Here is a 13,167-nt window from a genome sequence, read left to right on the forward strand (position 1 = left end):
TATTCCACTGTGTAAATATCCCACAGTTGTTTTATCCACTCATCTACTGATGTATGCTTGGGCTGCTTCCATATATTGGTAATTGTAAATAATGCTGCAATGAACATAGAGGTGCTTATATTCTTTTGAATTAGTGTTCTGGGTTCCTTTGGATATAGTCCCAGAAGTGGGATAGCTGGGTTGAAAAGCAGATCCATTTTTAACATTTGGCGGTATCTCCATTCTGCTTTCCACAATGGTTGCACCAATATGTATTACCACCAATATTGCAAAAGGGTTCCTCTTTCTCCACATCCTTGCCAACACTTGTTGTTTGTTGATTTATTGATAACAGCCATTCTGACAGGTGTGAGATGATATCTCATTGTGGTTTTATTTTTTTACAATTATAATTTATTGATTTTGCTGTTATAGTTATCTTGATTTTTCCCCTTTGCCCACTTCCAGCCAGCACCACCCACTTCCTTCAGGTAATGCTCCTAAACATTGTTCAGATCCATGGGTCATTTGTATAAGTTCTTTGGTTACTCCATTTCCTATACTGTATATTACATCTCCATGACTATTCTGTAACTACCTATTCGTACTTCTTAATCCCCTAACCTCTTTGACCATTCCCCTACATCACCTCCCATCTGGCAAACGTCAAAATGCTCTTTGTATCCACGATTCTGTCTGTCTTCCTGTTTGCTTAATTTGTTTTTTTAGATTCAATTGTTGATAGATTTTTATTTATTACCATTTTGATCTTCTTTTTCTTAAATAAGTCCCTTTAACATTTCATATAATAATAGTTTGGTGATGATGAACTCCTTTAGTTTTTTCTTATCTGGGAAGCTCTTTATCTGCCCTTTGATTCTAAATAAGAGCTCTGCTGGGTACAGCAATCTTGGATATAGGTCCCTGTTTTTCATGACTTTGAGTATTTCTTGCCAATCCCTTCTAGACTGCAAAATTCTTTTGAGAAATCAGCTGAGTCTTATAGGAACTCCTTTGTAGGTAACTTTTTGCTTTCTTCTTGCTGCTTTTAAGATTTTTTCTTTATCTTTAACCTGTGGCTTTTTAATTGATTTGTCTTGGGGTGGGCCTCTTTGTATCCATCTTGTTTGGGACTCTCTGTGCTTCCTGAACTTGCATGTCTACTTCCTTCACCAATTAGGTAAGTTTTCTTTCATTATATTTTCAAATAGGTTTCCAATTCCTTGCTCTTTCTCTTCTCTTTCTGCCCCCCCCATGATGTGAATGTTGGACCTCTAGAAGTTGTCCTAGAGCCTGGTTGTACTGTCTTCAATTTTTGGATTCTTTTTTCTTCTTGTTCTGATTGGTTGTTTTTTGCTTCCTTATGTTCCAAATCATTTATCTGATTCTTGGCCTCATCCCTTCTACTGTTGTTTCCCTGTAAATTGTTCTTTCTTTCAATTAGTACATCCTTCGTTTCTAAACGGATCTTTTTTATGCTCTTGAGGTACTCACTAAGTTCCTGGAGCATCCTTATAACCAGTGTTTTTAACTCTGAATCTGAAAAAGTGTTTATTTTCATTTGTTTAGTTTTTTTGTGTGGATTTTTTATCTGTTCTTTCATTTGGGCCATGTTCCTTTGTCTCCTCATTTTGGCAGCCTCCCTGTGTTCATTTCTATGTATTAGGTAGAGCTACTTTGACTCCATGTCTTGGTAGTATGGCCTAATGTAGTAGGTGTTCTGTAGACTTTAGTGGCACAGCCTGCCCTGTCACTCAAGCCTGGTACTCAAGATACAACCTTCATGTGGGCTGAATACACCTTCATCTTGTAGTTGAGCTTTAGTTGTTGATGGTAGGTGAATAGGAGGTATTCATCTCAGCCAGTCAGTTGCAAGGACTGGTGGTGACCACTTATCACCAACCTCTGTCCTCTGTGGAGGATCAGCTGTGCAGGGGCATGGTGGTGGTGTTCTGACGTGGTCTGTAGCTGTCCATTGGGTGTGCTGGTACTGGGGTTTCCCAGGTGGTGCAGACCAAGGTCAGCTCCCACCTGTGTTTCGCCTGGGTCACCCTTCCTGAGCTATAAAGGAACCTGAGATGCCTGCTACTTGTGCTAGACTTAGAGATTTCCAGGTGAAGCCAAGCTATGAAACTAGGCTGGCTGCTCCTAGTGATGGGGTTAGGGCTCACTAAGGTCAGCTGCTGCTTGTTTGATAGGATTTAGGAAGTTGTGAAGCAGGAACCAAACCAGCTATTCTTACGTAAAAGAAGGATGGGTGGACCCATAAGTTGGGTGGGGTGAAGTCTGTGGGGATCTCCAAGGTGGGTCAGAGTGTTAGCCAGATTGATGGAGTCTCAGATAAGGCACCAACTTGCAGCTCTGTGGAGGGAAGTTTGGAAAAAGGACAATGGCCTCTGCTCACCTAGATCTCAGCCACTTAGTTTTTCCCTGTACACCACTAGTGCCTTTCAAGCTGCTACCCCAATGCTGAAGCTCAGAGGGAGTGAGTGCGAGCAGGGGAGTCTATGTGTGAGTTCTTTAAGAGGAACTGCTTGGGGTTCCAGAAGTTTCTTCCACTGACTAACCCCACTGGTATTTGCAGCCAGAACTTGTGGGAATTTCATCTTTTGGCTTTGGAACCCTTGCCTGGGGGGTTGGGGGGGCCTGGTGTCGGGCTGGGACTCCTTATTCCTGATACCTTCCTCCCAAATTTTTATCCACCACATGTGGGTGAGGGAACAGCCTATTCCGCATCTGCACCCCTTCTACCAATCTGCATGTATGTGGTTTCTTTAATTCTGTATTTGTCAAACTTCCATTCAGTTCTATTTCTGATGGTTCTGAGTGATGGTTGTTCTATATTTTAGTTGTAATTTTGCTGTGGTTGTGCAAAGAGGTGAGCCATGTCTGCCTATGCTGCTATCTTGACCAGAAGTCCCTCGTTGTGGTTTTAATTTGCATCTCTCTGATGATTAGTGACACTGAGAATCTTTTCATATGTCTATTGGCCATCTGTATGTCCTCTTTGGAGAAGTGTTTATTCAGGTCCTTTGCTCATTTTTTAAATTTGGGTTGTTTTTTTGTTGTAGTTTTGTAAGTTCTTCATAAATTTTGGATAATTATCCTTTATCAGGTTTATCAGTGAGTATGTTCTCTTGGGCTGTCTTTTTATTTTGTTGATGATTTCCTTTGCTATACAAAAACTTTTTATTTTGATATAGTCCCATTTATTTATTTTTTCTTGTGTTTCCCTTGCCTAGGGAGACCTTCTGATAAAATATTGCTAAAAGCAATGTCTGAGATTTTGTTGTTTTCTTGCACAATTTTTATGGTTTCGGGTCTAACAGTTATGTCCTTGATTCATTTTGAATGTATTCTTGTGTGCGGTGTAATAAGATGGTCTAGTTTCATTTTTCTGCATGTATCTGTCCAATTTTCCCAACAGCATTTACTGACTAAACTATCTTTAGCCCACTGTATGTAATTGCTTCCTCTGTCTAACATTAATTGACTATAAAGGTGTGGGTTTATTTCTGGGCTGTCTACTCTGTCCCATTGATCTATGTGTTCTTTTTTATGAGTGTACCATGCTGTTTTGATTACCATGGACTCATAGTACAGTTTGATATTAGGCAGCATCATTCCTCCAACTCTGTTCTTTTTCAGGATCAGTATTGCTATTCAGGGCCTTTTGTGGTTCCACATAAATTTTTGAAATATTTGTTCTAGTTCTGTGAAATATGTCATTGGAATCTTGATAGGAATTGCATTGAATCTATAGATTGCTCTGGGTAGTATAGACATTTTAATGAGATTAATTCTTCCTATCCATGAGCACTGTATGTGATTCCACTTATTTGTATTTTATTCTATTTCTTTCTTCAGTGTCTTATAATTTTCTGAGTACACCAATCTTTTAATGTAAACCTTGGTTATGTTTATTTCTAGGTATTTTATTCATTTGTATCAATTGTGAATAAAATCGCTTTCTTAATTTCCCTTTCTCTTTGTTCACTATTGAAATATAAAAATACAACTGATTTTTGTGTATTAATTTTGTATCCTGCTACTTTACTGAATTCATTTATCAGTTCTAGTTATTTCTTGGTGGAATCTTTGGTGTTCACTAGGTACAGTATCATGTCATCTGCAAATAAAGACAGTTTTACTTCTTCCTTTCTGGTTTGGATGACTTATTTCTTTTGGTCTGATTGTTGTGGCTATCTTCAACAATATTATATCTTCAACATTAAAATGGTTACAGAAAAATTCATAAGTTTTTATTATTTTTAAATGCATGCTGATATGACAACTGTCACAGTGCAATCTTATAAAATTGTTCTGAATGAAATTCAAGACAACTAAATGCTACTAGAGCCATCTTACAGAAAAAAATGAACTTCTGGGCCAACCCAATAGTAGCAGCAACACTAAGGTTCAAAGACTGTTTTATTGTTGGCATTTATTACCACATTTCAGTGGTTCCCAGGAAATGGAAATATTATCCTGAAAAAGGGTGAAAGGGGGTGAAGGATGGGATGAAACAGTCATATTTATTGCCTTGCTACTATGTGGGGTGCCTAATGATTCTTTACATATATTATTTAATTTAGTCCCCATAGTAATAATCCTCACATAACTGTCAACCATTTATAGATGAAGAAATCAAAGCTCAGAAAGATTTAGTAATCTGCCACACAACACCAGCTGTTACGTGCACAGCCTAGAGCCAAACTCAGACAAACTCTGTAGAGCCATCTGATGCCAAAGCCTGCACACTATTCCTATAGACTCCTGCCTCTGGAGGTACCTACTCAGCAAACCAGAGCTAAGGATGGCTGTTAGCCCTGACTGGGTCACTCAGTTGGTTGGAGCGTTGTCCCAATACCAAAAGGCTTGATCCCCAGTTGGGGTGCTTTTTGGGGGGCGACCGATCAATATTTCACTCTTACGCTGTTTCCCTTTCCTCCTAAAAATCAATAAACATATCCTCAGGTAAGGACTTAAAAAAAAAAAGAAAGGTAGGTTGTTAAGTGGACCATTTATACTCCATCACTTAATTTCCATCACTTAATTTCTAGGAGAGCCTAACATGCCTAGCTTTCCACGAACCCAATCATAGCTGTGTGCTGCCAACACCCTTACCTGTGGACATAAAAAATGGGATGCGGAACTTTCCACTCAACACCCGTGCCCGCAGATTCTGTAGTGTGCTCCCATCAAATGGCAGGGCACCACACACAAGCACATAGAGGACGACTCCAAGGCTCTGCATCCAAAACAGAGAGTATATACAATTAATCACATCAGAGGAAACAAAAGAGGCTATTATAGTATGTGTCTGAAGATGATGTGAGTCATGCACAAGATAATGGAACAAACTTTTTATTCTTTTTTTTTTTTTTAAATGAGAAATAATATGGGGCATTGTCAAGGCCAATCATCTTTAGAACAGTTAACCTTCTTTGCTTCCACACATTAATTTTGGGTAACACAGTTAGAATTTCTCTCAGTATTCTTCCTCTAGGAAGAAGGCAAGTGGCAACAACAGAAAGAATCTCTGTTCTTAACAAGGGCACCATCCAAGTTTGCCCTTAGTGTTTTCTTTTTGTACATGCAAATGGGAAGTTTGAAATCTGTGTCTCAATCCTGCTGGGGAAAAGACTACATGAAGAACTGGGAATTCAAAGAACAGGTGAGCAAGATCTCAATTCACAAGCAGCAATATTGGGTTGTTCAGGATGAGGTGACTATTGCTACAGGGCCTGAGAGAAGGCAGTCACATACCCAGATATCCACTTTGGGCCCATCATACTCCTTTCCTTCAAAGAGCTCAGGGGCAGCATACGGAGGACTGCCACACCACGTCTTCAGCAGCTGCCCAGGGGTGAAATGGTTGCTGAAGCCAAAATCTAGAAAGACAAATGGATATAACTCATATTATCTGAACCTGGCAAATACTAGCTAGTAGGCACGAGAATAAAGGATCTGGATCATCAAGTTTGAATATCCAATGTAAAAAGACAACATTTGGAAATTATACAACCAGCCCCTTAAACTTAAAATAATAGTGAAACAAAGCTGCAGATGAGCTTGAATGCAAAAGATATCCGGTTAACTAAAAGTAAACAAAATTGGTTTATGTCAGCAAAATAAGCACTGTTCCTTCAAAAATCTAGGCTTAGTGAGGCAAGTGTTACTTGTTCCTTTAAGAACAAAAATAAAATTGGATAATGATTGATGTTATGACAACATCAGAATCATAAAATCATACAAGCTTACTCAACTGGACTCAAAATTTTCAAATTACTTTTACTTCTTATGGTAAATGTATTCATGACACATTATTATTATTATTAAGGTTGCTTATTCAAAATAAAGACAATTGCTGTTTTGTAAGTACTTTTATGTGTATAAATATTATGAACAACTCATATGTACAACAGGCTGGAACTCCCTCCTTCCCAGGATCTATCACATTCCCTGTGGTCACAGCATCTGAAAATGCTCAACACCTCCCTACTGTATGAAATCCTTTTCTTCCCTTCCTAGTTTTATTCTCATTGACAACTGTCTCCTTTTGCTATTTGCTTTTCGTCTTTCTACTATCCACAGGTGTTTTCTAGTAAGATGTGCTGATTTTCACTGTCTCCTTGCTCTACACTTTTTTCTGAGGGCTTAACTCTTCTAGTCCCACTATAATTTGCTTGGTAATAATTCTACAAATTTACCTCTCTGACTCTAATCTCAATTGTTAAGTTCTTGACATGAACTTATAATACTTGCCTGGAAAGGAACACTTCAAACTTACCATTTCCCAAAATCAAATCTGCTCTTCAAGTGATAATCCCATGGTTATTAATGGAATCACCATCCCAGTTACTAGAAGTACTGGAGTCATCTTTTCTTTCTTCCTCACTTTCCATTTCCAAATGGTGAAGCTTAATTGCTTCTACCCTGTAAATGTGTTTTACATCTATCTCCTCATTTCTCTTTATATTCCTACCATCTCAGTTCATACTCTTTATCATCTCTGACATAGACTGATGCTACTGCTTATCACCTATACCTATTATTTCTCTGTAAGCCATCCATTCATTGCACAGTGAATGTTACACAAATTGCCCTGTGTTAACACCTTGCTGGAAAACATTTGGTGGCCCCCTTCTGCTTAAAGAACAGTCTAAATTAGCATTGCTGTTTGCAGTGTCTCATAACTCAACTCCATCCTACCTTTCCAACTTATCCCTGGCCATTCTAGCATTAATAGACTACTCACATCCTGTGTTTATGTGCCTGACTTATGCTATTTCCTCTCTGGGCCATGCCCTCTCCTTTCCTTTCATATATGAAATATCACTTTGTTTCAAGGACCAGTCAAATATTACTTCCTGTATGAAACCTTAACTGATTTCCACCACAAAAAACCACGTCAATGGTTTCCTCCCCTGTGCTTCCATAGTCCTTTGTTTATCCCTCTACCACCCAATCACAACTCTGCCTTATATTATACTTAGTTGTATTACATGTTTATTCCCTCCACTAGTCAGTAAATGGGAGGGATATTATTTCATTTACCCTAACCTCCACAAAGTATTCCCATACATAGCAGGGACTCAAGAAAGGGTCACTGAATTAAGCTGTAATAAAATTGTTGGGCCAATCCTCTTATCACCTCCTGGCTACTAGAGCCTTCTCATACCGACAACAGCAACTGGCCAGCTACTAGAGCCTCTACCTCCTAACTATCCCTCCTAAATTTCTAAAATTAATGATCATGAGGGGCTTAGAGGTCAGGGCCATCATTAGACTCTCACAATAGCTACTATGAGAAATCAAATGTTACCATTCTTCAATGGAAAACAGATGCCTCTTCTGTCCAGAAGAGGCTGAGCAATGAATTAAAACCAGCTGACTTTAAATTTCCCTAATAAGCAACTTAAAATATATAGAATTTTTATCATTTTGAATCACTAATGCTCTATCTACAATTAATAACCTTTCTACCATTTCACACTGTCGTGGAGGGGAAGACACAAAGTTAATGGCATAAGCTTGTATCTTGTACCAACCAAACAGATGGTCGTTTTCTTTCTTTACAAAGAAAACATTGTCAAAGGGAACTACCTTCAGCTATGGCTAGAGGTTTAGATTGCCATTAGGTGTTTATAAGAGAAATGAGTATGCAAGAATGAATGATATGATTTGGGCCTGACAATTAAAGAGAGCCACATCTGGGGAAGCACCCGCTTTTACAGCATGTCACAGCCAAATACCTGGTATCCACAGCTAGATCCAATGAATGGAATGACCAACAGCAAAATTTCAACAAGACTCAACGATAAGTCCTCTACCCACTCTGCTCTTATTTCCTATTACATACCAAGCAAAAAACCTTCTAATCCTGCAAACCTGTCCAAGGGTCTCCTATAATCATTCAAGTAAGTGTTGTTCTTACTCCTGACTCTAAAGGTATTGCACATATAAACAAAATTTGCTTCTCCCTGCCTACTATGACACTTTTTTTTCCATTAAGGCCAGCTTCCTCCAATAAATGATCCTGGGATATCTCAATTCATTCTTTAATGTACCAAACCTAACAGGATATACCCACCCTCCCACTTAATATACATAATACTATGAATTGACAGATTTATTAAAAGTATACTGCTCTTTTATCTTTAGTACTAGTGCCTCTTCACCAGTATTTCACATTTATTTTCAATATTTCTGTGCAGCTTGTTAAAATTCAGGCTAAATCATCATCAGTGTAGCTGTAACATAATTTATTTCCTCAAAATTTAAATTATGGATGTAGAAGAAACCTCAAATTATTAACATATACTAAATCTGGAAGTCATTTTTCAAGTTGAACTCCTTCTAATCAACACTTCAGGGATTGAATAATTGGGGTAGGAAGAATGTCTTCTTTTTAGTCTCTCAACTGTTTCCCCTTAGGATCATTTTGCCACACATTTTAAGAAGATTGGAAGGGAAAATAAAAGCAGTTAAAAGTCAGACCAGTATAATTTGGGGTTTGTTGGTAGTTTAGGGAAGTACTTGAGGAATGCTGCTGGAATATGTGGTAGGAAGTTAAATGGAATGGAGCAAGTGGGGAATAGACAGATATGAAACAGAATTAAGACTTTTGTTGGTTTTTAGTTATCTACACATAGAGACAACTGAAAAAACTGCAAGATGACCCAACTTGGAAAAGAAAATGATTATAAAAAAATGTAAAGCAATGAGTAAAATGAATGAGGAAGACTTCTTGCAGGCTTGGTTCAGAAATGCCAAAGCAGCAGGGAAACAAGAGCTTTCAGAACTGAAGTTTGCTCAGTTACCTTGAACCTAGAAAACTGTAATTCCATTTTGGTTTTGGTTCTAGAGCTGTTCTTATTCATAATGTCTTACATTACTTACTAAAGCTTTTTATTTCTATGTCTCTCATAATCTCCTAATAGGTTCTTTCATATCCTTCACTCAAAATACAACATATATATATATATGGAAGCATTCCAATGGGTATAGGAATATGTTGATTCCTATGAAAGAACCAAAGGCAGACAATATATGCTCCTATGGAAGGACTCAAAAAGGAAGTAGAACTTAGTTGAATAGCTAGGATCTGAGGAGGCAGAGGGGAAAGCAAAAAGGGTATTCTGAACAATGGCTGGGGGACAGCACCACAAAGACATATCACTTCGAACTACTGTGCTACCTTCAAGCAACAATAACAAGACTGCCCTGGGTATGATGTGGGGTTTGCAGAGGTATGCATGTGGCAAGAAATAAGATTATATAGTAGCATCAACCAAACTATAGCTTTAAATTATAAAATAAGAGCCTTAGACTTCATTCTGTGAACCAGTATTTTTCTTTCTTTCCTTTTCTTCTTTTTTTCAAAAAATTCAAAAATTTTATTAGACTTCAGCCCTGATTGGTGTGGCTCAGTGGGTTCAGTGTTGTCTTGCAAACAGAAAGGTTTCTAGTTCAATTCCAGGTCAGGACACATGCCTGGATTGTGGGCTGGGTCCTCAGTTGGGGGTATGTGAGAGGCAACTAATTGATGTTTCTCTCCCACATTGATGTTTTCTCTTCTTCTTTCTCCTTTCCTTCCCCCCTCTCTAAAAAAAATGTCTTAAAAAAATTTTTATTAGACTTCAGTTACAATAATTGATTATGGATCACCTGTGGTTCATGACACCGTCTCACCACTGCTTTACTCATGGCCTTTTTATTTAGACTTTTCTACAGTCTTACTGAGATACATTTCACATCCCATAAAATCCGCCCATTTAAAGTACACTGTTCAGTGGTGTTTTGTATTTTCATAGAGTTCTATGACAATCACCTCAATTATTTTTAGAACATTTTCCTCAACCCCCCAAAAAAACTCCAAGCCAATTAGCAGTCACTCTCCACTTCCCCTCAACTTTTCCACAAATGCCCAGCCCTAGGCAACCACCAGTTAACTTTGTCTCTTTGAATTTCTCTATTCTGAATAATTCTATAAAAGAAATCATACAATATGTGATCTTTGTGACTGGCATCTTTCACTTAGCAGGTTTTCACTATGTTGTAGCATGTATCAGTAGTTCCTTTTTATTGCTGAGTAATATTTAACCACTCATCAGCTAATGAACATTTAGATTGTTTCTACTTTTCAGTATTATGAGTAACGCTGCTACAAACATTCATGTAAGTTATTTTGTGAATCTATGCTTTAATTTCTTGAGTATATATCTAGGTGTGAAATTACTGGATCATATAGCATGGTAACTTTTTGAGGAACTGCCAAAACTGTTAGCCATAGTATGTGTACCACTTCAAAGTCCAACCAACAAGGCACAAGGGTCCCAGTTTCTCCACATCATTATTGGTTTTGTTTAATTATAGTCATTTTAACAAGGTAACATGATATCTTACTATGGATTTGATTTGCATTTCCCACTGGCCATTTATACATTTCTTTGGATAAATGTTTATTCAAATATTTTGCCCTTTTAAAAATTGGGCTGTCTTATTATTGAGTTACAAGAATTCCTTATATATTTTGGATATAAGTCTATTGATATCACTTGCAAATATATCTCCCACTCTGTGGATTATCTTTTCACTTTCTTGATTGTGTCCTTTACTGTAAAGCTTACAGAAGCTTTTGATTTTTATGAAGTTCCATTTTATCTTGATGTTCTTTTGTCATTTATGCTTTTGGTGTCACATCTAAGGAAACCACTGCCTAAACAAAGGTTACAAAGATTCACCCCTATGTTTTCTCCTAGTGGTTATTTTCAGTAATGCAATAAGGATTCTTGAACCTACCACCTAAATAAAAAAACTACTATTCTGCTAACTACTTACATCTAACCACTGGCACCACACATCCCATCCCCCTTTTTTTCTCTCCAACCATTGATTTTCAACCCTGTCTGTACATCAGAATCACTGGAGTCATTTGAAAATGAATTTAGAATGATCCATAAACCTTTGAACTATTGAATCTCCTGGAAATACTAATAAAAAAACAATAGTGCTTCAGACTTTTTTTTCCTTTTTAATCCTCACTCAAGGATATGTTTATTGATTTGAGAGAGAGAGAGAGAAAAAAAATCAATGTGAGAGAGAAGAATCAACTGGTTGCCGCCTACAGGAGCCCTGACTGGGGATCAAACTTGCAACCCAGATATGTACTCTGACCAGGAATCAAGTTTGCAACTTTCTGATGTACAAAATGATGCCACCAACTGAGGTGGCTCTGACCAACTGAGCCACCTGGCCAAGGCTCCTGGAAATAATTTAGATGTGAATATAAACAAGCAAACAAAACAAAATTCTTTCTGAAGAGGCTCGAGAACCACTCTTCCAGGCAATGAGGAGTTGTCAAAAGTTTCTGAACAGGCAGGTGATGTAGTAAAATTAACCAGAAAGCAAGACTAGATTATGTGTGCAGTAAAGCTGAAGGCCAGTGATAAAGTAGGGATAATTTAATTTAAAAATAAGAAAGATAATTTGAAGAAAGACTGAACAGTATGTGAGGACTGAACATATGGCATGGAAAAAGGGGGAAAGTAGGAAGTATGACTACATATGTCTGCACAGATGAAAGACAATAGAAGGTGGTTTGGGAAGAAAAAAATTTTTTTGTTATGCCTTGAGTTGAAGAAGGTAAAAAGAAATTCAAGTGAAGATGTTCTGTGGAACTGAATAATGAATGCATAAAAATTTCTTCTGATAAAATAAGTAGAGAAAAATAAATGGCTGTGAATTAAGGCTTAGCAAACACCTGTAGGTACTTCCTATTTCACAGGTGCAGGAATAGAAAGAGAATGTGGCAAAAAAGGAAAAAGGGTGATTTTCTTCTTAAAGAAAGAAAATTAGAAAAACTCTACTACTTTTATCTGAGGTAAAACTATGATAATAATTACTCTAGATAAGAAATGGTATAATGTCCCCCTATAATTTTTTTTAAGTATTTTATTTATTTTTTAATATTTTATTTATTTATTTTTTAGAGAGGGAAGGGAGGGAGATAGAGAGAGAGAGAGAGAAACATCAATGTGCGGTTGCTGGGGGTTATGGCCTGCAACCCAGGAATGTACCCTGGCAGGGAATCGAACCTGGGACACTTTGGTTCCCAGCCCGCGCTCAATCCACTGAGCTACACCAGCCAGGGCAATTTTTGTTAGTTTGTTGTAAAAACATGCTAAGTCATAGGAATGGACCATGAACATAATTCAGATTTATTCTAAATCATCTAAAATGTAAAGACTGAATAAAACATGGCATTTCTTACCATGTCTGATGATAACCAATAAATAATTATTCTGAAGTATTAGTAAACCCATTCAGAGTACTTAGAAATGAACATGGCCATGCAACTGAGTAACAAGAATGCTGAAGGGAACCCGGTATCCTGGGAGGACCTAAAACTGGACTGTCCTTGATTCATCTCTCTCAGTACAGCAATTTTCCCATCTGTGCAGCACTTTGAATGATGTGGAATAAAGTAAACAGATATTTTTTAAAGCACACTCAGGTGCTGTGTTTTTGTACCTTGTATATATTACCTCATTGAGATGAGCATTATTTTTATTTTATGTCTGAAAAGTGAGGTTCATTAAGTAATATGCACAAATTTGAAGAAAAAAAAATAACGAAGAGCAAAGCCCAGCCTATAATGTCCTGGATGCCCTGAAGGCCACT

At 37.5% G+C, this 13,167-nt stretch overlaps 1 protein-coding gene across 4 annotated transcripts in view; it reads right to left on the reverse strand.

Annotated features, from left to right (window-relative positions):
* The window catches only part of SIK3 (SIK family kinase 3), a 261,321-nt gene that overhangs the window by 55,134 nt on the left and 193,020 nt on the right, over positions 1–13,167 (reverse strand). For all 4 annotated transcript variants that reach the window (XM_045837983.1, XM_045837965.1, XM_045837973.1 and 1 more), the window contains exons 5-6: positions 5,749–5,873; positions 5,107–5,230 (exon numbers count right to left, since the gene is read on the reverse strand). In XM_045837983.1, coding sequence (XP_045693939.1) covers positions 5,107–5,230; positions 5,749–5,873 — 249 coding nt within the window. The remainder of the gene's footprint in view (positions 1–5,106; positions 5,231–5,748; positions 5,874–13,167) is intronic.

The sequence above is a fragment of the Phyllostomus hastatus genome, unplaced genomic scaffold (genome assembly GCF_019186645.2).
Source record: "Phyllostomus hastatus isolate PE091 unplaced genomic scaffold, TTU_PhHast_1.1 phas_contig_113, whole genome shotgun sequence".
NCBI lineage: Eukaryota > Metazoa > Chordata > Mammalia > Chiroptera > Phyllostomidae > Phyllostomus > Phyllostomus hastatus.